General features: G+C 35.6%; 1 protein-coding gene across 1 annotated transcript in view; it reads left to right on the top strand.

The window, feature by feature from the left end:
* The window catches only part of CSMD1 (CUB and Sushi multiple domains 1), a gene marked incomplete at both ends in the record, with an annotated part of 1,255,958 nt that overhangs the window by 786,786 nt on the left and 443,641 nt on the right, over positions 1 to 25,531 (top strand). The window contains one exon of the mRNA XM_081998094.1: positions 7,916 to 7,993. Coding sequence (XP_081854220.1) covers positions 7,916 to 7,993 — 78 coding nt within the window. The remainder of the gene's footprint in view (positions 1 to 7,915; positions 7,994 to 25,531) is intronic.

Genomic DNA, 25,531 nt, shown 5'->3' with positions numbered 1-25,531 from the left:
TATCTCTCCTCTTCACAGTTCTCTTTTTATGTTTAAAGTGTATCATGACCCCTCAAAACCCTCTCTAGTTTAAATTATTTCTCAGTTATGCCCTACAAATGGACAACTAGTTGTGCTTAATACCATCTTCACTTTCAGTTCACTTTTCCATGCTGCTTACTAATTTCTATCCAGTCTCCCCTAAACAAAATTGCAGAACGAGACTGCAAATTCTTGGTGCCAAACACTACCGCTGCCTTGCATTTGTACAGCTTTTGGCTCATTCATGGTTAGTTAAGCAATACCAAAAAAAGACAACTTTTAGTTGAAATTCATAGCCACCCTGAAAATACATGACAAATAGATATAAACTTTTCATACTGTTATACAAATAATTTGAAATTAATCTTCAACCACAAATTACAAGTTCTTTCCAAAACTCTGCATATCAGATAGAAAGAACCCAATTTAAAACAAAACAAAACAAAACAAAACAAAAATTTTAAAAAAAGCTTCACAGTGTGGAAAAGCTGCATCTGAAAGATGACTGCCTCTTGCCTTCACATAGTCTGTGTAATTATTAGTCACTTATTAGTTAATTACTATCAGAGAAGGAAAATTCTTCACAGAAGTAAAAAATCTAAGTGAGTTTTACCTTTTTTAGAGAAATGTCTTTGAATAATTTGAGTTCTTTTTTTCCAGTTAGTTTTACATTTAAGTGGTAATTTATGGATGTGTAGGAAGTACATGTAATTCTTTATAATAATTTTCTTTAGACTTTTTTTTTTGTTTTAGTTTTTTTTTTTAATTTTTACTTAGTATTTTCTTTGAGTTAGCACAAGTTTGTACAATGATGGAAGGAAAGACAAACATGTTAGAAATTTTTCCCTTTTAGTCCCAGCAGGCAATATGCTCTGAGAAAATTGAAACTCTATCCTGTATCTTAGAGGACACAGAGCTGCCAACACTCTGTAGGGCCTCTCTCAGTATATTTTCAAATATAACTTCAATAATAATTAATTGCTCCATAGAATACAAGAACATAATAACCCACAGTAAGAAGGACTTCATAATATATTAATAGAATTCACAGAAAATTTCTTCCCTTGAAATTATACTTGAAGAACTTGTATATGTTAAAAAGAAAAATTGTTAGCCTGCAAGTTCCACTTGTTTATAATCAGTGGTTCATTCAAAAGCACCTTCCAGTGTCAGAGAAAAATGGTAAATATATTGAGTTTTCTTAAGAATTCTGACAGGGCTTTGTGTAGATTTCAGGTAGGTTGCACTGTATTCAAGGTGCATGTAGCGTTTGTCTAAAAAAAAAAAGTGTCTTGTCTTCTTCAAATCAAACAAAAAACCCAGATGAACCACCTTTGTTCCAGAATGTTGTGTAATGCTTAAACCATGTAATTAAATGGACTTGTGAAGAATTAAAATGAAAGATTTGACTTACCAAGTTTACTTTTGGAAAGATACTAATTCTGCAAGGGTTAAAAATTTATATAATAGCACTGCTGGTTAATAGTCATAAAATATTCAGGTATTGCTTCCAGAACTGCTTATTTATATAATGCTTGATTCTCTGTTACTTTGTACTTTGTAAAGTTATTTGCACCTGTGAAATATATATATTTAAACACTATACATGTGCAGATAATATTTGAAAGACTAACTGCTTCATGCTTTTATTTAGTCATGTGTAATTGTTAAAAATACTGTTTAAAACTATCATGAAAAAGCAAACCTTCAGATTTCATTTTCTTGAGCAATTTGGAGTATACCTGAGGAAAGGCAGTTTTCAAAGAACCATGCTGGAAACAAACCTGTGGAAAATAAAAATAATTTTAAAGCATTCATTGTTGCATGATTTGTAGGAAACCATCCCTGCTGTAATAGGCTGCTGTTTATAATATGCTTTTATAACAGTAACAGCAGTAGAGCAATTCCTTTGTGAGTAACTCTTTCAGAAATGAATGCAAGCATAATAAAATGGAGAACATTTTCCTTTTGAATTATAGAGAGGTAGGAATGTAGAGAAAGCATAGTATACTGAAGTGCCTCATGGCTCTAGAAAACAAAGCTGATACTACTGATGACTTTTTTCACTTTCAAAAAGAACAAATTCAAGAATCTTTTAACATTTTTAAGGTGCATATAAGGTGCATTATTTCTAAAAATTCACACTAGAAATAAATGACTTTTACAAACTTTTTTATATTTCCAGTTCTCTGAGATAAAGAAGAGGATAACTATGCATATTTGGGTATGATTCAACTTTAATGAAAATATGCTGATTAATAGATTTTTAAAGTCATAAGACATCAAAGTTAATTCTGAACATGAGCAATGCTCCACTAAATCTTCTCCGTAATGATGAAAGTTCATTGAGTTCTTTAAATCTCATTGTGGTAAAGGGTTTATAGAAACTGTATGTAGAAAAAAATTGTAATTTTCTCCTCTTTTTGCAGTATTTCTGATCTACCACTATATAGCTGATTAAAAAAGGGAAAAAAAGGCAACTTTTTGCAATTTTTAATTTTAAAAGATCAAATATTCAATAAGTATCCTTTCAGCTAAGAAAACATAATGCTTACAATATGCTATATAGTAATTTGTTTTTAAAAAAACCAAAACATTAAATCATAGGTGATTTTAGTTAACAGTAATTTTCCATAATAAATTTGGACTAGGCATATAAACATTGTGTAAAAAATACCTATTCCACCAGATATACACAGGTATAACTGAAATCAGAATCTGACAAACTTAACCAAATAATTTCAGTGAGGTGTAAATAACTTAAAATGCATTATCAGTCTTAGAACAAAACTGTAATCTTACTGAATGATAAACAAAATTTTATACTGCCTCTGTTCTAATTAAGTAATCTAACAAAGCTAATATGAAATGTAATATTTATGTGAATTTGATTTGAATGTAAAATGAGTGTCATATAACCCCGATGTTTCAAGGAAGATCTAAAAATCAGAACAGAAATATCCAGTCTACGTGGAACTGGGGATTGTCTGACTATCCAGGCCGATAGCCTGCAGGAGCATGAAGCCATGCTGAGAGGTTACTACTACCATGGCAAGCACATGGTGTGTCTTGATGTGTAAAGGCAGCATGAAAGTACTGCACCAAGGGTTCTCCAGCTTTAAGACTGAGGACAATTTCAAACTCTGAGTAGTCGTCATGTTCTGTAGGCAGTCCTGAAGCTTCAGCCCAGAGAGATAGTACTTATCAAGGCCACAAACAGTAATCTTGTCTACAAAAACAGGATGAACTTCCGAAAGGTCACCTTCCATGTGCAAGAGAGACATATTTACTATAACAATGTCTAAAGGTTTGATAGTACAGGTCATAGTATTTTAAAGTAATGTGAAGAGGAAGAAGAATCATTCCTTTGTACCAAAGGGATGAGATTTACCTGTGGAATGAATTTTGGCCTCTTTTCTTCAACCCACAAAGATACATACAGAGAAGTGTAAGAATAGTGATGAACATTCATAAAGGGATCTATCTAACCCCAGGCCTGTCTCCAGCCATGGCCTGAAGCAAATTTGCAGACTTCTTTGCATCCATGTTTGCCTTTTGGCAGAGATTTTCATACGCCTAATATTCCTCCTATTAAAAAAACCTCTCTTTTATTAGTTTGAAACCTTACTCTTGTTAACTTCATTTGTTGGCCCTTGTCATTTCATTACCTAGTCAATGGGTCATGAAAGATCTTTTTGAAGTTCTCCAGACTGCAGTCTGTATATAAAACTTCTCACTGAAATTTATCTGAGCTTAGTCATTTATGAACATTTTGTGTAAACTCATTGTTTATCTGAACTTTCTCAACAATAGAGAGAAAGTCTTTCTTACACAAACATAAAAATGTTTTAAATATTTAATGTTCTGTTTATTTTAATCTCGTCACTTAAGTGAAATAGAAAATTTGCCAGTTATATTTTACACTTCAAATGCCCTGGACAAGGAAAATGCATAGGAGAATTAGCTTTCTAGGACAACCTTTGCAATGGCAGAATGGCAGCAGGCCTCAAATGTATCAAACCACGTTTATTCAGATACAGATATAGATTATTATTATTTTGAAGTAATCTAATAAGATCTTTAAAATATTGCGTACAAATTTTTTGGAAGTACTGTTTCACAAACAGTAATTCTGAATGCGGTATCTGTCTATACTCTAAAACACACGGAAATTTCTCTGACTGAAGGTAATAGTTTTCTAATATCCTCAAAAGACATAAGGACTGTCCTTCTAATTTCTCATTGCTACTTTTAATATGTTACCCTCCTAATTGTTAACAACCGTTGAAATTTTACTCATTGGTTCATCCTGGGTAGCCTGCTCTAGGTGGCCCTTGTTTGGACAAGACATCCCTTACCTCAACCATTCTGTGATTCTGCGATTCTCATTCTTTCTTAAAACTATATTTCTGCTAAATTGTCATAATCTTTTCTGCCAGGAAATTGTGCTTGGGGTAAAACATATTTTCTTCACACAGGTTCAAATATATTAGAAACTAAGAGATTCATAGAAATAGAATAGGTTTGAATGGAGGTTTACAACGTGAAAATTTTACTTCAACTTTCATGATCCATTCAAATAATGCAAGGCATATATTCTTTTTATAGCTGAGTTTAATTTAATTTACCTATAGGAAAAAGTTGAAAAATACTACTGGTGCTTTCCAGTAGGTTGATAAGATTGGTTTGGACTTCCAGTGCTCAGTTCTGCCCTCCCTCCTGAATCGGCATGTCATGTCCAAAACAGTCTTGAAGTTACTATTAACAGAAAAGATGAAGTGAGTTAATTCAGTTAGCTTAAATGAATGTTTAAGTGAAGACAACAGAAAGCTATGAAAATTTTAAAAAGTAATCACTTTAAAGTTGGAAAGTGCTGTTCATATCTGACATTATTAACGTAAACTCATTCCCCTTTTTGTGCTATTAAATGGCAAATCATCTTTGAAATCAGGAAAACCTTGTTAATGAAAGAGCAATCAGGAAGTAGAAAAGAAGCATCTCAGAAAAGATATTCAAATGGGATCTAAATGGTTACAAAACCTGCAATTTAGAGTATTTCTTCTAAGTTACAGGAGACGTTGAACTCGTTCACTCAAACCACAGTGATCAGTGGTCTCTATTTCTCTTTCAGATGTTGAACAGTTTGTTTTTAAAGACTATACTTGCTTAATTCTTTTAAAAAACAGAAGAAAATATTACCCAGGCCATATGCAAAAACTTGCACACACAAGTATAATAGAGGCAGAAGTTTGGTATTTATGTCTTAAATTATCCTATTTAACCTTACGGATCCCTGTGTCTCACAGATACCTACATTTGGCTGTTGAAGTTCTCCAGACATAAAAGCTCATGTCACCTAATGTTACTAAAAGTCTAAAATGTAGGGATCTGTCTTGAGTAAGTAGTATATGTTCCTGTTATATTTTATAGAGAGGAAAAGGCATCTCCAGAGGATGATTCCTTGTGCCTATCTTAGAAGGGGATGAATTGCCCCCTTGAGGTAGCTATTTCTTTTCATAAAACATACATTTTAGATGACTGATCTTAAGTATTGTGATTCCCCTATCTAATGTTCTTTCAGAGAGATACAGAATGCCTTTTTCTTGATATGTGAAAAATCTCCAAGGGTGGAAACTGCAGGACCTGTTTCAATGCTTGGCTGTCCTAATAGTGAAAAAGTTTTCCCTGTATAAAGTCAGAACCTCTCTTTTTTTCAATTTATGTCTACTGTATTTCAAACTAAAGCCGATGGTTGTCATTTTTAACCCATTCCCAAGAAGTGTGCTTCATGTATGTCTAACAAATACCTTCAAGAGTGAACTTCCACAAGGAATTTGAGTGATGATTGCCACTTTCACCTTAAGGACAAAAAGAGGAGGAAAGTATAGTTCTTTTCCCTGTCCAGTGGACAATAACTCAGTGGTTTTACTACTCATCCATGAATGTAAGCAATGTGGGTGTTGAATCCTCCAAGAACTGCTCACATGTTTTATGTGACATAATAAATTGTGACATTCATGCTGGTGGAGGGACCACAACTCCAGACAATATCCCAAATATTCATTACAAGAGTTGTGCTGTTCATTTCCCATTAAATATGGAATAATTTTAACAAACTGGCTATGCAACCTAAGACAACAGAATGTAAGGTGGCACTTGATGGAAATTTTAGTACCTAAGTCTAGAAAGTAATCCTAAGAAAACCATATCCAGGAGGCTTACCCTTCCAGAAGCCCTTGGGGATATTAGCCTTATTGTCTGCATTGATGTCTCTGTATAATGTGTTCCTGTCTTAGAAGAAAATAAAACACCACTCTGCTATCAAATCCATTTCATCCCATGCAGCTACAATTGTGTTTCAATCATCTTCCATCATTTGAAAACCTATTTTCCAGGTTTAGACATAAATGTCTGCACTTGCAACGTACATCGCACAAGAAGTACTTTCTGCAGTGCTTGCCCAATTTCAGCACTTAAGGAAAGCCTGCTTCACTCTGAGGTTGCAAAAGCAGCAGAAGTCCAATATAGAAACCAATACAATGAAGTAATGATTTCTAATGTGATTTTTAAAGACATATTACCTTGCTTTTCCTACCACTTCACTGCTTAGAAAATTTTGCGTACAGATCGGTGTATACTGTAGTAATCAAAATTTATCCCGTATATTGACAGAAAGTATAACTGATAATCTGTGGTATCAATGTATATATTTATATAATATGTGGTACAAATTAGTGCCATTTAAAAAATGTTTGAGTTGGATTTTTTGTTTCTGCTTGTATCTAGGATAAATGGTTACATTTTAAGATTATTAACCGCTGCAAGCTCTAGGGAAAAATAAAAAACATGAATCAGGAAAGGATTACTGCTTTTTGTAATTTTTTTGTTATTGCCATGCATCATGATGTTGTCATTAGCATTCTGATACACAGTCAGTCACGAGCTGTTTTGCTATTGCTATTGTTTTTTGCACAGTAGTTTTGAATTGACCAGGCTTGTTTCACAATATTTACTATATCTGATTTTATTTTCAGTTGATCAAGTTGTTCCAAAGTCACAGAACTAATTAATTTCCTGTGAATGTGTCCTATATTTTTACCCTTTTCTCTAACCATTACAGTTAAAATTCTATCCCATGTATTCCTTAATGTATAACTGCACTAGTTTCTTCTCATGTGTCTTCCTACTTTGTTCCTGACTACTTAGTAGGGATAGGCTGGGAGTTTAGCAGCCATTCAGCTGGCTAAACAGAGAAAACAGATACTAAACCTCTGATGCATCTGTTCTCTGTCACAAAACTTTGTCCCTTTGTGAGCTCTTACACTCTGTCTAATTCAGTTGAAATTGCCCTGTAGATTCAAAAGGGATTAGGTGAGCCAAAGAATGCAACATATTGTGATCCTATAACCTTAATCTCCTTAGGAAACTGAATTAAAAATATGTCTATTACTGAAGAGTGAATCAAATAAAAGCAGGTATGAATATCACATTTAAAGCTTGTGGTCCTCAGATATGTATGTATAATGTACTGTGCATTTTATGTAAGAAATGTTTCTAAAATGTTTAAGATTTTGCCATATGCAGTGGCAAACATAGGAAACCCATACATGTAATTAGGACAAGTTTTTCTTTTCTTTGACCCTAAGGAAATTTGAATTCAAAATATTGCAAATCCTAATATTGTCTGTTTAAAAAGGACATCTTCTGAAACATGATAAATGGTTGTATTTTTGTAAAAATATATTTAGATTATCACAGAATCTGCAGTTATTTCAATCTGCTTGTAGGATTCCTGTCTAGCTTTGTATTATTGTAATGTATGATTTGACTGCTCTATGTCGCTTCTACAAGTTTTATAATGAATTATCTTCTTTTTGTTTGCTTGTTTTCTCAGTGAAAAAAGCCATTGAACTGAAATCAAGAGGAGTCAAGATGTTGCCCAGCAAAGACAGTAACCACAAAAATTCTGTCTGTAAGTTGTTTATACTATTACCTTTAGTGACTGCATATATCTTCTGGAGTCCTCTTAAATATGCAAATCAAAGAGAGAGGTGTTGGGAAGCTATGTTCATAAAATGGTTATTATGCTGTCAATTGTCGCTGGGTTAGAACTCTGCTGGGAATACTGCGGGTGTAGAAAGCAGTCTATGGTGTTGTAATGGCTGAAAAATACAGCTACATAGAAAAAAAAATCAGGATATTTTTATATATCAGGGTATTTTTATATATCAGGATATTTAGAGTTCAGAGACGCAAGGCAAGTTAGCAAATCCAGGCAGAACAGTGCCATATAGACTGTATCAATTCAGTACTAGGGGAACAAGTTATCTTAGCATTTTCTGAATACAAGTTTATACTTTCTGATCTTTTTCTTCCCTTCAGTTAATATGATAGGTCTAATTCTTCTCCCTCCTTCCCACACTAATCCTGGTGGCTGCCTCTTTCCAGTCCTGTGATATAGCACAGCAGGGCTTAAGAACTACTGTAATTCCCATCTTCTTGAGAAGCTGGAGATCACAGCACCACCTTCCCTTCACTGCATTCTTAGTGCACTCTGGAGTGACATCTGTTTAGTCCCTTTACAACTTTTTCCCCATATATAGTGTAAGGGTAAAAACAAGATGTTATGTATGGGACTGTGAGTCTGGGGGTTTTTTTGAGCTTCACTTTCCCTGAACAACTGGCAATCTGAGTAGTATCCTGAGAGCTCTTTCTTCATTATTCAGGCCAGTCGTGAACCAAGAAAAATAAGAAGATAATTTTATATTTTGGAAAGCAGAGAGTCCCTTAGCCCCCAAAAAGCCAGAGGGTAAGCCAGTGTTCACCCACAACATCTTAAAAGTGCTTGTATAATGACTAAGATATATTTGAATAAATTAATTCTTCATGTAATAACACTGAACTCAATGGAGTGAAATGCAGGCTTTGTTTGCCTCGTGTGCTATACTGCAAGTTCAGAGAGAATGTGTGTCTTGAAGGTTAATGTCTAGGGGATATGACTTGGTCTCTGTGTTTCTACAGTGCATTGTTTAATTCAAAGTGAGTGTTTTGGTATGCTCACTGGAACAAAAGAGGCATGATAATTTTCTGCTTTAAATATTGCACATTGATGGTGTGGCACTCAAAAGGAACTTTTTATGCAAGATGTAGCAGAAAAAGTTCATCCATCTCTTTGCTGTTTTTATCTGAATGGGTTATTATTTCGTTATTTATAAGTTACTTCTGGGAGCTGTGTGATCTCTGCTTGCACTCTCAGAGCACATGGTGTCAGACACCACATTTAATTACAGAAAGTGGAAGTAAGACAGGCTATAGAAGAAATTGTTATAAGGCAGTCTACTGTTTACTTCAAAAGAAATGTCTTTTGTCTTGTTTTCCTTTGTGATTTGACGTGTGAAACTTCATTATCATGTCTGACTTTTAAACATAAATTTAAGTGTATTGTTATTATTATTACTACCATTAATTCCACGTATATGAAGCTTGTAAACATGATAAGATTAAACTAAAAACAGCTTGTTTCCAATATATTTTGCTTCTCTTTCAGACCTAACCCTTTAGTATTTAATCATTTTTCTTGCTAGTAAATATGTAGATGGAAAAACTAATCGGGGATTCAACTTCAGAGAACTGATAAGAATGGCTATTACCATTTGGTGCCGATTAGCAAATCTCTAAAAAAGTAAATTAGAGACTTACACCTCTCCCCATTTGTGTATGTTAGATCTTTTTAACATTCTCTCTCTATAAAACAGAAAGCTTATTTCTGTATTTTGGTTTATGGTACATGGAATGTGTATGCCTACATGGCAAATGCTGTGAGTGAATGCCCTGCGAACACCAAGATTTGCAAGTTTCCCACAGCTCTTCCTCCCAAGCACAACCTGAAAGCAGCTGCAGAAAGCATTTCACAGTGGCACAACTCTGTTAAGATATAGGCAGAAAACATTATCAATGTACTGATGATTTCTTGTGGAATGCAAAACAGTATTTCAGTCGTGTACAATCATTTCTCACTCCTCTCCTCCTGGACCTGCCTGGATTCCTGGGTGTTTTCTTTCAAATACTCTGCTTCCTTTATAAAGAGTCAGGTAGTAAAGCATGGCTTGGGGATATAGGTGCCTTGGTAGATTTACTATGGGAAAAAAAACCATAATATATTGTGTCACTCCCCAGGGAAAGAAGAGGTTTTTGCTTTTTTTTTCTTCATTGGTACACCTGAAGGAAATATATCAAGTTAGTTTGTTGCCAGAATACTCCTGCCAGCTAGTACTCTTCAGCAGTGGGCCAGATGCGGTTGAATCATGATTAATTTATGCAAGGAAATGGGAAAAGGATGGGAAAGTTAATTGAACTAAAACACGGTCCTGGTTCATCCAAAGTGTGAGCTGGCCTACAGGGGGCTTAAGTAGCACACTTGGCAAAGTTTTGGAACTGTAAACTGGGACAGAGTAAATGGACAGGCAGTTCTGATGGTTACCTTTTCACAGTTGGTCCTCATTAGTGCTTGAGCTGCCACAAATGCTGGCCAAATCCAATGCTGAGCATATTTCCCCATGGTCCTCTGAAGCTGATCTCTCAGAGGAGCAAGGAGAGAGTTTTAGTTTATGAATCTGCTTAGGGGAAACGAATCCAATTACATCTGCTTTGGTGTCCATCTGTTTCATTGCAGGCTCAGTCTACTCACTTTTTTACTTAGTTGTTCTGATATACACGGTATATTCCCAAAGGAAGTTTCTTGATCGATCTTGCTATCGTCACTCACTCTCGTTCTAACATGGAGTAAGCTTGCTCTGTGTCCCTAATGGCAGTGGTCGTTTGCTAGAACTACTATGACTACAGTTTACCTTGTAACTGATTAGGTAAAAATATAATTTTGATTGGTGACTTTTGTATCAATATGTTTTCATGGCAATATTCCTGCCAGTCAACTCTGTCAGAGGGTGATTACCTCTAAACATCTGGGCATTACCTCTACAGTAGAGAGAGAGTACAGAGAACATCCTGTACATCCAAGAGAAGGAGAGCCCTAATGAAGTGGCCCATGAGGACAGACAACCATTAGGCAGCTACACTCCTCATAAAAGGCTCAGTTTCTAGGCAAGTAGGAGACCTCTGTAGTTCATCTTTTCAGGTCTAGCCTCTGATACTTACCAGGCAGTTACTGCTGGTTATTTCACGTGCAAAGGATAACGAGTGAGTACAGGTCTCAATCTCTTCGGGACACCAGTTTACAGACTATTGGGAAGGCAGGACCATAACTGTAGATTGGCTACTCGGCACCTCTGCGAAACTTTGGCCCCCGTGCGGCCCACAGCAGCCTAGGGGCAGAGCAGGGGTAGGAGAACAGACAGCCCTAGCAGCCCCTAATGCCCCCAGGCCTAGTGCAGCGGTCGCAGGGCAGCCTCTCGCTGCCAGGCCTCCTCAGCAGTAGGAGGACAGAGCACAGGAGTGCAACAAGTCCGCAGTAAATGCCAAGGAAGTTCAGTGGGGTGAGAGCCATCATGTAAGTTGAAAAACGGAAATGCTTATAAGGTTTATGTGGTGCATGTAAATCTACCAGTGTAATGATGTTAGGAGGGGAAGGCAGCAGTGGGAATGAGGTGTCTGAGCGCGCTGATTTCCAGAGCTTGCTCTTGTCAAAATGCGGTCTGGTTAGTGACTCGAGCCACACAACACAGCAAACTGTAAGGAATGTCCACATTCTGGAACAGCAACAAAGATTAACAGACAAAGCCTGAGCGATTCTTTAAAAAATATGTAATTCATATTGCACCATGTTAACAGTTCATAGTATTTACTGAATACTGAGTGACAACCTTTGCAAAGTGTTTAGTGTGTGAACTACCATGTTTTACAAAGTGAGAGACCTGAGTGTCGGTATTTACTAAGTAAAAAAAACTCTAGAACTTCACTAAAGCAATTTCAGGTTTCTGTAGTATTATTTGAAGATGTATTTCAGAATATCATAAAAACACATGTTAAATGGTTTGAAGAGCATGATTTTAGCATGAATAAGATTAATACATCTTCTGAAAGCTTAGCTATCACCTTGAAGATGATAAAAAGAGCTATTTTAAGACAATGATTTTTGCCATGTAAAGCCAAAGAACAAATGAGTTTACAGACAAAGTATTGATTGGTTGCAGCACATTAAGGTGAATTAATGTCACATGCAGGTGAAACTACAGTGATTAATACCAAACCAAGGCTGCATTGCTAAGTCTGTGTAAGAAAGAAGGGGTGACAGCAGTCATTAATTATTTTGGTATTGGGTAACTGGCAAAAATGGCTTAGAACATTGTAATGTAAAGTTGAAAATATGTTCATGGAAATATTTTAGGATTGAATTTTGTTGTTTACCAATATCTTCCTGGTGTTTTAAACAGATTGGCAACTTAAAATCCTTGAAAAATTTATTTTGATAGAAAGAAAATGACAACTAGTAAAAATTTTGCTCTTCAGTTAATGAAAGAGTATTTGCCTAAAAAAGGCAATATTGGACTAAGTAGTTGCACTTAATAACACAATTTTCTGACTGGTTTATCCTTATTCCTTAGTAAAGAACAGTTTATTTAAGAACTTTTATATTTTTAAAAGATCAATACTTAGAAATCATTTGAAAACAATGTGTAATCAAATTAACAAACTGATACAACAACCTCTGAAGGTCATCTCAAGTTACAGTTATAAAAGATAAAACCATTGCTAATTGCTACCTTTTTGTAATGAAATTTGCAGCTTCTGATTATAAAAATATCATGTCTTATTATTATGTTTAATATTTAAATTATCTTCTTCATTGTCTCCCCAACATTATTTTATTGTTTAATTGATTTTTAGGATATTTTTCTCAAGCTATTTTAAGAAAAATGAAAAAAATGTGTAACAATTCCATATTATTATTTTTAAAATGCATGTAATGGAAAAAATTCCACCAAAAATTCTAAACTTTGGTTTTGTACTTGAATCTTCACAGGTAAAAACCCATTTCGTATTGAATTTGAATTTTCACAAGCTGTGAAATGTGCTGTGTCGGGGTCAAATCATCAATACTGTTAAATATTCATTATTATGAAGTTTTTCAGTCTCCAATTTAAAACAAATAAACAACTAAAACAACACCGAAGCTATCCCACTTTCTAAAATTATACTCTGATTTTACATCAGTTTAAACTAATCAAATATAACATCTAATGCTTTATACTTAATTAATTTAAGAAACTTTTCATTGGTGGTGCTATTTATCACCAGTAAACATGACGCAAAGTAAGCCACCCAAGGCTTACCCACCCAAGGGTCATATGCTTTGGATCTTGTGTGCTTAAGAGGTCTCAATATGCAGTGTGTTTTTCACTGTGAATATTTTAAATAATGCATGAAACTATATTTAAAAAAAAAGATATTAACTAAGTATGAACACTAAGATAAAACACAGTGACCTTAAAAATTAAACCCAAAAATTATCCTGCTTGCAAGTAGATTTTTTCTGCTGAAATTCCTCAGGCCTATGCCTCTTCAAGCAAGCACGAACTTAAAAGCAGTGGAGAAATAAATGTAATATAAATCTCTCTCCTTGACTGGTCTCAGTGCCAGCTAAAAGAAGTAAAGCAGATATCAAAATGTTGTCAGCTTTCAGGATTGCTTTTATTCTGGGGTACTAAGTAGTAGTTTTTTTGAACAAGACTTCAGGGGCATGTTTGCCCTGTTCTGACACACAGGTGATCAGTTTGCCATTGCTTCCAAAAAACAACAAAGGAACAAGAAAAGAAGGACAGCGTATCAAAAGACCTACTTTACTAATTTTCTGGGAGGCAAATACACCAGCGTTGTGTTTTATAGTATTTTTGGCTTTGTGTCCTTTAAAAATAGAAGTTTCTAATTGTGTATTTTAGGATTTCATTTTATGAATTTTATGTGTTTTTAATCTGTTTCCTGGGCTTTTCATAAAGCATTGCAACACAGGGATGACAAGTGACAGAATTAATCTCTAGCTCTTTTCTGACCTTTGTTGAGTGTCTGTTCATCATCTGCTGTGTTTAGCGGCAGATATACTGCCTCTCTCAAAAGGAAATCAGAGACCTTTGCCTACAACTCTTCACTAAGAAAAGGATTTGAAACACCTACATTTAAGATTGAGATTCCTCAGAGGAAGCCAAACCAGAAGACTGTTGTGTGCTAAGATCAGTATGGAGGTACCTCTTTCCCATTAGTTTCTATAGGAATTCCCTCCGAAGATACCAGTGTTCTCAATGGAAGCTACTCTGTGCTTGTGTGTTGTATTACATTGTCCTGGTTTTGGCCAGGATAGAGCTGGTTTTCTTCACAGAAGCCAGTGTGAGGCTGTGTTTTGGATTTGGGATGAGAAACTGTTGATAATGTGCTGATGTTTTGGGTTGTTGCTGAGCAGTCAAGGACAGTCCAGCTTCTCGTGCTGGCTTGCCAGCAAGGAGGCTGGGGATGCATGGGAAGCTGGGAGGGGACACAGCCGGGACAGCTGACCCAGACTGGCTAAAGAGATATTCCATACCATACGACGCCATGCCCAGTACATAAACTGGAGTTGGCCGGGGGGCGGAAATCGCTGCTCGGGGACGGGCTGTCGATCACTGGGTGGTGAGCAATTGCTGTATTGGGCATCATTGTTGTTCCCTTCTTTCTTTCTGTCCTATTAAACCGTGTTTATCTCAACCCACGAGGTTTTTTTCCTAATTCTCTCCCCCGTCCCACTGCGGGAGGGGGAGTGAGTGAGCAGCTGCGTGGTGCTTAGTTGCTGGCTGGGGCTAAACCACAACATACATTAATTTACAGGCATTGAAAGGATTCTCATTTGTAAGTGCCCAATCAGAAACTTCCTAAATACCTGCACAGTATCATAAACTCTCCAGCCTTTTCAATCATGAAAGCCATTATTCATTCTTTCAAAACCCACAGCTTGATAAGGAAAGCATTTTTCAAGTTTGTGTTTATATTTTGCATCTCTGCAAATGAGAGAAAGGATTGTTTATAACTTACTGATGTTTTAATTACAAGGTTAGAAAACACAAGGCTTAAATAACTAAAATTTTCTGGGCCTAGTATGTCTGCAAATATTCAATTTTATTTCAAAAAGCCTTTTTGCAGAAATACTGAGCGTATGTTAGATGTCCAGTTAAAAATAAATTAAAAGAGGGAAGTAATACTTAAAACACTGGCACTTTTATACAATACATTAAAGGGATGAATCCTAGAATCTTTAATATTGAAAGTATTGTTATATATGTATATGTTCACATATATATATATATACAATTGTAGATAAATTCTTAACACATAGTATTCCATTATACCATTTACCATATGTCTAATAAGAGATTAAAGAATCTATTTCCCCTTTAACTGAGTGTTATAGGATGAAATTGGGCAGTAGGAAAAAATAACTGCAGCATTAACCTATAACAGTTTTATAAAGCTTTAATAAAACAGGAGGGATAATTACCCTGATATACTTTGTTCTATCATAGAATGTAATAATACAGAGTTGCCCAAGTGTTAAACAATGTAGGCTCTTCAGAGAAGATGAGTATCCCTATGCAATGAAATTCTTCAGTGCTATTTTACTAGATCGTATAAATTGCTTCATAAATCAGGTTAGTAAATTATACTTGGTGTTTCTAAATAAGCCTTCATCACGGCAGGGGTTTAAATATCTTTGAAAATACTATGCAAAAACCTTGCTGTGAAGAGAACTACTGCCTAAATATATTTGTGAAGAAAAGCATCACTTATAGCTACAAGCAAAACAAGGTACTTCATCAATTATTTAATATATCATTTGCATATATAATTTGTAAAATAACCAGAAGAAAGCATCTATTAAAATATGTAAAACAAGATGTAATCTGATTGAATTATGGATGGTTAAAATGAATTGTTACCCAGCTAGGAAGCTGAAACTGCCATTAAATAATTTTCATATACAATTATAAAACATTACTGATTTTCCAAAGTGAGTGTTCTTCATACTGTAGGTTAAATTGACATTGAATTATGTTATTTTCAAAGTTAAAGATTTAAGAATAAGCAAGCTGCTTTTAGCAATTATGATTCTGTATAAATTAAGTATTCATATGAAATTTAAATATAAACCATAATACTTTTATATAGCTTCATTGGCTTAACTCCCATGCACAACTCTGTTAAAAATATAGATTTGGGCAGTAAATAGGTTGGCAAAATGAAGTCTCTCTAGATTAAAATAATGTATGTAAATTATGAAGGCATTCAGAACTTGTGGCTCGGTAACTCCAGATTTCTGGAACATAAAAAACATTAAAAAAATTTTAATTAAAGAAAGCAGTATGACACTGGTCTAGGCAGTGAAGGTGTGCTGCAGAACATAGATACCCTCACTGTCAAGTCCTTTGGAAGAGTCATAGACTTCCCACCTCCTGTAAGGAGATTTCTTCTTTCCACAGAGGCTAATATTGTGATTTTAAAAGTTTAACAATAGCTGCATAGTTCATGCATGTTGAGTATGTATTCAGATGCTGTTTTTTGAAATTGAGGATGTGGGAGAATATATTCAGAATTTGATAGGAGATCTTGGACTCTTTTCCTTCTTCAGAATTTGTTCTTCACATTGTGAAACACGTTAGAAAATAATTTCAGCTGTGGTGGCATAGCATCTCACTGTCAGTTGTTAGCCTGTTACACTGGAACATATCTATTCCTGCAGCTCTTCTGAGCAGAACTGTAAAGTGCCAGTGTCAGATATGTTTGGAACAGAGGAGTTTTGTTTAGGTGACAGTTAATTTATCAGCTTCAGACCAGTTTGAGTCCAATACTCCTTCTTCACTTGGAAAAAGTGAAGTAAAAATTTATACACCACTTGAACAATATATCACTTTCCTCAATAATGTGCATTGCAGATCTTGAAATATTTCTGGAATGGGACCAAAAAACCAAAGAAGCAACTAAAATGGAAATAAATACACTGGGTTACATTTGGAAGGAAAACAGTAGGTGCTGATTTAGGGAGAAGGGATTATTCAATATGATGTGTCCTTCCACTGAAATTGGTAGAACCGGTTATTCTTAAAAAAACAAAAAATCATTGCTTAACTACATAATTTTAAAAATATAAACAGAAAGAACAATCCAAAATACCTGGCTAAGTTTTCTTTTCTATGTCAACATACTTGAAAAAGAAGGGTCTGTAACTGTGGTGCTCTGACTTTACGTATGCTTCTATCACACAAGCCGTCTGAACTCAGGTAAGAGTGACAAGATCACTTTGTCATGTATCAAACTAATGTGAGTTTTAATACACATGATGGCAATCAAAAATATTTAATTCTAAAAAGTTTTAATCTAACAGGAAATAATTACATCTCAAAGTCCATATCATTCTGCTAATGCAACCATTTGATTTCTGTCACCTCACTGTCACAGTATTTTCTGTTTCAGGCTCCTAAGATGAAAGAAGTTCTCCTTACATAAGCAAAAGAGATCTGTGAAAAACGCATGCATAGTTTAATGTTTTTGAACTGAACTCTGATGCTCAGTGTTTCTGCTAGAGGAACTATAAAGTCAGTGAATTATCAAATTAACAAGAGCAGAACAGTATGGTTTTTCTAAGCAAACATTTTATGTAGCATATATTATTTTATTAGGATGCTATTTTTTACTGCCATATCAGCTTTTCCATTATGTTTTTGGAGTCACATGGGAAGCCTGTTTCTTACTGAGAAGTTCTGTTTCTTTTCCAATTCTACCTGGCCTTGTTTTCAGAAGTCGGAATATGCATCTGCAGTACATAATAGCAGAGGCTAAAATAAACTCCTTTCTCATAAATGACAGGCATTTATGTTAAGATTAAAAGTATATCATGAAGCAACACCATCTGCTTGGATATAACTCCATGGTATCTAAGGAATAGATGAAAAATTGAATCCACATTTTAGTGTATGAAAATTAGAAAGCCCTTAAGCATGCAAAATATAATTTTTCTGTTCTTTGTTGGTTTTCAGTTAAATTAATTTCTCGTCTAGTCCTGAAGCAAAAGTGTTAATGTGTAAGATGGGCTTTCTCATGACAGAGGATGAGACTTTTTGCAGAGGCAGAGCTTGTATCCCATATCACTGTTATAAAAACAAAATATGCCCTGAATTTCAATCAGGTTTGCTATAAAATATTTTTTCTGTTTTTCAGTGTTTCAGTTCTTATTCTCCCATTGCTCTTTGTCTTATTGTATATATTGCATCTTAATTTTTTTCAGAGCAGGCCATATGGTGCTGTTTCAAATTTATGACCAATACAGTTTTGCTAACACACCAGAGCAGTGACTATTGCTGAGCAGTGCTTACACAGTGTCCAGGCTTTTTCTTTTTCTCATTCTGCCTCCCACAGCGACTGGGCTGGAGGTGGGCAAGAGTTTGGGAGGGGACACAGCTGGAACAACAGACCCAGATTGACCGAAGGGGTGTTCTGTGCCATATAACATCAGGTGTGGCAATGAAAACTGTGGGTAGTCTTTCCAAGATAACCATTGCTAGGAGGTTGGATGAGCATTGGTGAGGTAGTGAGTGATACCTTTGCATCACTTGTTTTTTTTCCCCTCTTTTTTTCCCTTTCACCTGTCTTTTTCTCAACCCACAAGTTTTTTACTCATTTTTGCTCTTCCAGTACTCTCCCCTATGTCACTGGGGAGGGGATGAAGTGAGTGAGGGTCGGGTGGGTGCTTAGTTGTTGGCAGGGGCCAACCCACCACAGTGTAGAAACATTTCACTAACCATAACCTAATTCCTTTACCAAATTAGTCTCTTCCAAATCTTTTTGCTCCTTCCTGGCTGTAACCCCACTGACATGTCATATTTTTCCCCCTTTATGTCTTTACACAATCATTTCTCAATCCCAGACTCTGCCCAGAGAGCTTTAGTCTCCGTCTATCTCCTTATTCCTTCATTCCTCCCATCTGCTAGTCTCTCTTCTTCCCCCATTTCTCTCTCTGCAAAGACTGCATATTTTCTTGGATGGTTTTCATTAGAATATATCAAAAGTAAAGAGGTGTGAACTAACTGTGTATCAGCACAAGATAGTTTAATGCAGTCAGACGTCTAGGAAGTTCCCGGAATTTCCAAAGATCCCCAGTGGTAGTTTCTACAGTCCCTATGGGCTGTCCACTTGGGCTGGCTCCTTCCAGTTTTTATTGTAAACTACTCAACAATCAAGCAAAGGGCACCACTTGGGTCCTAATGTCCTCAAAGGAGGAAAAGCTTGCCTCACACTCTTCTGGATATGATATATAAAGGGTTGATGGCACATGCGCTCAACTTCAGACATTCTGTGATTTTATCCCTAATTGAGGAACATATGATCTCTGTTGTATGTGACACAAGTGTGACTTGTGAGTTATCTACATTCTTGCTAAGCTATTGACTTTGTCAGGCTAGGCACAATTAACAACAAAGTCAACACAGAATAGAAATTAAATTTTAAAAAAAGGAAAAATGTAATCAATATATTAATTTCAAAGTTTACCAGGCAAACTAGTATTTACATCACTTCCCCATTTACCGGTAAAAATAAAAGCTTTCATATGGGTATAATATTCACATACATCTATATAAACTTTTCTACAAGGTCTTAAAAACCTTCATTCTCCCTAGTATATGAGTCATTTAGGTTGTTTCAGTCAGAGTGTCAGTGTAAGAGAGCATGGCAGACTTTGTTTTGGCTTCTTTGCTGCTTATTCCTATAGCTTCATTTCATTAGTGCAAACTCTTCGGTAGGCTCTTTGGTAGATATGTTGTTTTAACAAACACCCATTTTGTTGGCAAAAGTTGCCTACAGCCCTGCAGTTCAGTTTAGTTGAGTTTTTCCCCTTCAAGTTTTTGCTACCTCCTGCTGACTCAATATGGGATAAACACTGACAAACTTTCTGAACAGTACATTTATCTGGAAATAACAGAGGGTATAGATAAGACAGAAAGTGTTTCTTGGTAAAGAAATTAATGTGGTAAAAATGAAAAAACAGGAAAATTGATGGTAAATCAGAATAAGGCCAACAAGACTTTTTGGATGAAAGTTAGAGAAAAAAGAGATGTTAACAGGACGTGACACAGTTTGTTCTAACAGCAAGCTTATTAACACTTCAGGCTTAAAATGCTCTTCTCTACCAACTAATAAGAAGAGCCCATCTGCTACACACCAGGTAACTAAAGCTCATAAGGAAAAATGTTTGGCAATAGGAGAAGAGAGAAATCTGTCCAGTTAGCTAGAACTGGATTATGCTATTGGAATTCTCCAGTACTATAGCAGCTATTTTGCATTCCATATTAAATATTGTATACATTAAATAGAAGTACACTAGTCCTACTGATCTACTTGCATCCCTGTTGTTTAGCGCATTTCTGAAGTGTCTAACCTGATCTAACAGTAAAGGTTTTAATCCTCTTTCTTTTTACACACTTTAAACACCAAATGATAACAGCATGATAATTATAGGTGTATTGGAGAAGCATAGTGGCTTCCTCTCACAAAAAGTAAGAACATCATCTCAACAAGTAACATGTGATTAATGCCATATACTTTTAAAACAATTTTATACTCCTTTCTCACCAATATATTTACATTACATTAAAATAATGGTTCTGGTAAAAATCAATACCTAGTCCTAATTTTTCATGTTGTTGGTAATGTGTTCTCCATGTCTGTTAGTAGTCCTGGATAATGGTATAGATAGACTGCATTTAAGGGGTCAACAGAGTTACAACTTATATTTTCTCTTTTGTTTTTCATTTCTTGTATAGACAGAATGATAAGTTTGTTAAGGTAGTTGTGTATTATTATGCAATTTAAACTGTATGTTAAGCTGTCACACATTATCTTGCTCTCCCTTAACAATCTGATAAAACTTTTATATTTATCTTGTCTGTACAGTAGAGGCTATTGGCACATTCACTCTTGCTGAAAGCTCTTTAACTGATAAAAGCTCAGCTAGAACCCATGGATGTTGCATGAGCCCCACCTGACTTCTACTCCCCCTTGCAAATAATGCTGCTGTGATAATGTGTTCCCCTGGATTAGCAGAGTAGCAGGATTAGCCTTAATGCTGGTAGAATGTCATTAAGTTTCTATAAACAGTAATAGACAGAGAACTCAAAGATAATTAGAGTTGTTAATATTTGAAAGCTGTGCAAATGGCAATATGCATAGGTTTAGCAATATGAATGCCTCTTGTCCTGGTTTCAGCTGAGGTAGAGTTAATTTTCTTCATAGAAGCTAGTGTAAGGCTATGTTTTGTATTTGGGATGAAAAAATGTTGATAACGTACTGATGTTTTCAGTTGTTGCTAAGTAGTCAAGGACTGTCCAGCTTCTCATGCTGGCCTGCTAGTGAAAAGTCTGGGGGTATGCGGGAAGCTGGGAGGGGACACAGTCAGGACAGCTGACGCAGGCTGGCCAAAGGGATATTCTATACCATATGACATCATGCTTAGTATATAAGCTGGGGCGAAGAAGAAGGAAGAGGTAGGGGGACGTTCAGAATTACGAGGTCTGTCTTCCCAAGAAGCCATTACGCATGATGGAGCCCTGCTTCCCTGGAGATGGCTCAACACCTACCTGCCTGTGGGGAGTGGTGAATGAATTCCTTGTTCTGCTTTGATTGTGTGTGCGGCTTTTGCTTTACCTATGAAACTGTCTTTATCTCAACACACGAGTTTTCTCACCCCTTATTCCGTACCATTTACATCATGCTGAGGGACCACATTATCCAATACAACCTCATTAACCAACCCCCCCTTTCCCATTCTTTGATATAATACACAGATATTTTTCCCTTCTAATTTCCCATAATTCTAAAATTATGGTTGGTTAAATCATTATTTCTAAGGCTTTAATTTTGAAAATTAAACAAAAATTCAGTCTAAAGCAGAAATCCATAAATTCATTTTTGAAAGTTACAGAGCGAAAGAAAGAGGGGCTTAGGCTGGACAGTGTTGAGTAACCCTATCTGTAACATTGCAATTAGCTGCACTTTGAATGGTATTTTTCAAATAATTATAAATAAAACATATTTCATTTAGATATATATTTTAGAAATTCATTATTAAAGGTTATTAATTGTGGTTTAAAAAAAAAGGAAAAGAGACCCTTCTCAGATTAGATTTCACAGTGCTTTAACTGGGAAAACTGTCATAAAAGCTTAACTGTAAAGACTTGAATGGCTGTATAGCTATTTAGAATTCCTCACAGACTAAGGGCTGCACACCTTTACTTGTAACTGCTTAGCTGAGGAAAATTAACAACTTTACTTCCAAAAGAAACAGGGATTTTGAGACCTCGTGAAACATTACGCATGCAATACCAGTACAAAATATGTGCCCCTTGCTTCTCATAGTTTATACCCTCGGTATCACAAAGCAGAGAAGAGCGGGCTCAGACTTTCAGTACAGTGTCAGTTGCATCAAAGATTCACAGCGTGCTTGCAACAGGTAGAAATGATAATTTAAAGAAAATAGACTGACAGCAATAAGTCTTTTCTTAAATGTATGTGTCTGCATTCTTCACAAGGTAGAGCACTCCTGCTGAAAAGGATGGCAATAGAGAAGAAAAAAATTAATTGGGAGGCTAAGACTAAAAACCCATACAGTGGTTCACATGCTTATTTTTTGATAGTTCCTTAGCAAAGTCTCTGTTCGTTGTTCTCTTGGAACAGAAAAATGTTGACAAAATTTGTCATGTTGCATGTAGCAAAAGCCACACACACAAGCAAAGCAAAACAAGGAACTCATTCACTGCTCCCCATGGGCAGGCAGGTCAATACAAACGCCATAACTCTGAACATCCCCCCCTCCTTCTTCTTTGTCACAGCTTTATATACCAAGCATGGCGTCATATGGTATGGAATATCCCTTTGCCCAGTTGCGGGCAGCTGTCCTGACTGTGTCCCCTCCCCGCTTCCCGTGCACGCCCAGCCTTCTCACTGACAGGCCAGCATGCTGGACTGTCCTTGACTACTTAGCAACAACTCAAAACATCAGCAAGTTATCAACATTTTCTCATCCCAAATCCAAAACACAGCCTCACACTAGCTTCTGTAAAGAAAATTAACTCTACCTCAGATAAAACCAGGACACATAGCTATAAAGTTTTTGGGTCAAAACTCACATCCACCTGACTTGGAGTGCTGGCATCATGGTACATATCTCAGCAAAAGACTTTGCACTGTGCTTTATCCAGTAATAAATCAAATTATAAGCACTTTATAATACTAGGCAGCAAAATTCTGGGAAATTTTTTTTTTTCTTTGAAATGAACCTATACAAAGTTATTATGGTCAGTTTGACTTGCAGATGTCTCTGGTATAATCCTAATACAGCTATTCGTGAGACATAACATTAATTTTTGTGCTTGTAATTCATCCATTTTCATGTTTTTAAACCGATTGCATATTTTGTCATGTATATGCATCAAAACAAACCCTAAATCTAAACCTAGAAGAATCAAAGTTAGTTCAAATTTTCCTCACAGTACCTGACTTAAAATTTCTTTTGTCAGAATTCTTCATTCTGTTAAAGTGCTCATGCAGGGAGCACAACAATATAAATACATAAATTTATAATGGTTACACAATGCATTTTTCAACATCCTGTTGGGATAACCCTGTTATCTTGTTCTGTGTGCTAAAATCCAGTGACAAATATTGGTGGGAAACACAAGTTAATTCTTTGTCCTGATCAAAGATGACTCATATATAACCCCTGTAAACAGCTCTGGTGTGCCCTCCAGGTCATAACACTGCTTTTCAGGGTGAAGATTAAGCTCTTTAACGAACAACTACAATACAGCATAAACCTTTTTCAATGCCTGAAAAATAGAAACTGTTTTTAAATCTTGCTTATGTGATAAGAGTACATTTCTTGACAAAGATAACTGAAACTTAATGGGTTTTTTCCTGCACTCTCTTAACAAGCATAACATGAAATGCATCCAGAGGTTAATTATGAGTTGCTTTGTATTTCTTCCTGGCTGTAACCTTGTAAAGACATTCTAATAGAGTTGCAAGAATATGACACATTTAATTTCACATGGATTACTTCAATCAAACTGTTTTGAAGGAGAGGTATGTTTTTCTGTTGAAGTTTGAAATTATTTACTTTTTTGGTGGCCTATAAATATTTTTCCCTTGGTCTCATCTCATGCAAAGCCTCACAGGAAAGTGATAAAAAATACCATTACTAAGATCTGGGGTCTTTTGCTGTAGGATTTAATTTCTTTCTTGGGACAATATTTTCTGGGGTTTGTCTGCTTGGTTGTTTTCCTTTTTCTGATTCTGTTATCAGGCTCAGGAAAGATTTTATTTTGCATCTCCCTCCCGTCTTCTGTGCATGTATGACTTTGGGAGCAGTGTTCATGCTTCAGTTTTTTGTATCTGTAGTGGATGTGGAATAATTCCTCAACGTACCATCTGAGAGATCTCTTTTCCACAGTAGTCTCTCATATTCTATTTCTTTTCCAGCATAATCTAAGCTGGAAGGGGAAAAGCTTTGATTGTAAAATTAAGTATATGAACTCTACTAGCTTGAATGGTAGTTATTCATCTTACTATAACCGTTCAAAATACTCAGTCAGGAAGTCCTCATAACTGTTCAAGATTCTTGGGCTTCTCTTCCTATATTTTGGATATCTATTCTCCACATAGCTTTCAGATATTTTTGTACTTAGAAGTCATCCAGTACATTGGTTCCTAGATTCTTAAACCATCTCTTTCAAGATACACTCAAAAGTCATTGCCTTTAACTTTCTTTTATTCTCTCTTTCTTCTGGTTTTGACCTGTGAAGGTAATGTACTGCCTTTGAAGCAGCAGTCTTAGTTTTGTGATGATAAAAATAAGTAATCTTAGGTGAATAACTTGTTCTTCTTCAGACCATTCATGTAGATGACAAAATATTACTTTTTTTTAAGTCTTTCTGTATAGCTTGCAATTCATATGTTTTTTGATATGTTGTTTTTTGCTTTTTTTCCCCTCTTTTTGTCACTTCTGTCATGTGTGACCTTGCTCTGGGTTATTAATATGTCTTATATTCATCAACGTTCATATTTGGTTCAAGAAAGTGTTCTTCAAACCCTAGGATACTCATAAAGGTGATGGTCACTCAGAGGTTGGCATCCTGGTTGAGTAGGCATCCTGGTCTACTTGTGCCAGAGCTACCTGGCTATGGTTAAATAATATGAGATACTATCTTGTTTCATGTTGACTGACCTCACTGCTTTAGCCTCTTAGTAATGACATATGAGAAGACATGTTTCATCTATTCCTATGATCTCTTTTATCTCTGAATTCTGTTCAAGCCAATATGGATTATACAGTTTAATTTTGTTATAGTCCTGTGCATCAGCCCTAAACAATTCCTTAGTCCCTCAGAAAAGTAGGTGAAAATGTGAAATTAAAAATACAGCTTATTATTTTTATAAGTTTTAAATTTCTGCTGTTATGTCTTTTTTAGCTTTTCAGTGTTTCCTT

The sequence above is a fragment of the Phaethon aethereus genome (assembly GCF_964289735.1).
Source record: "Phaethon aethereus genome assembly, chromosome: 3".
In the NCBI taxonomy this organism is placed as follows: Eukaryota; Metazoa; Chordata; class Aves; order Phaethontiformes; family Phaethontidae; genus Phaethon; species Phaethon aethereus.
The sequence above is the reverse complement of the archived record's forward strand: the minus strand, read 5'-3'. Positions and strand labels throughout refer to the sequence as shown.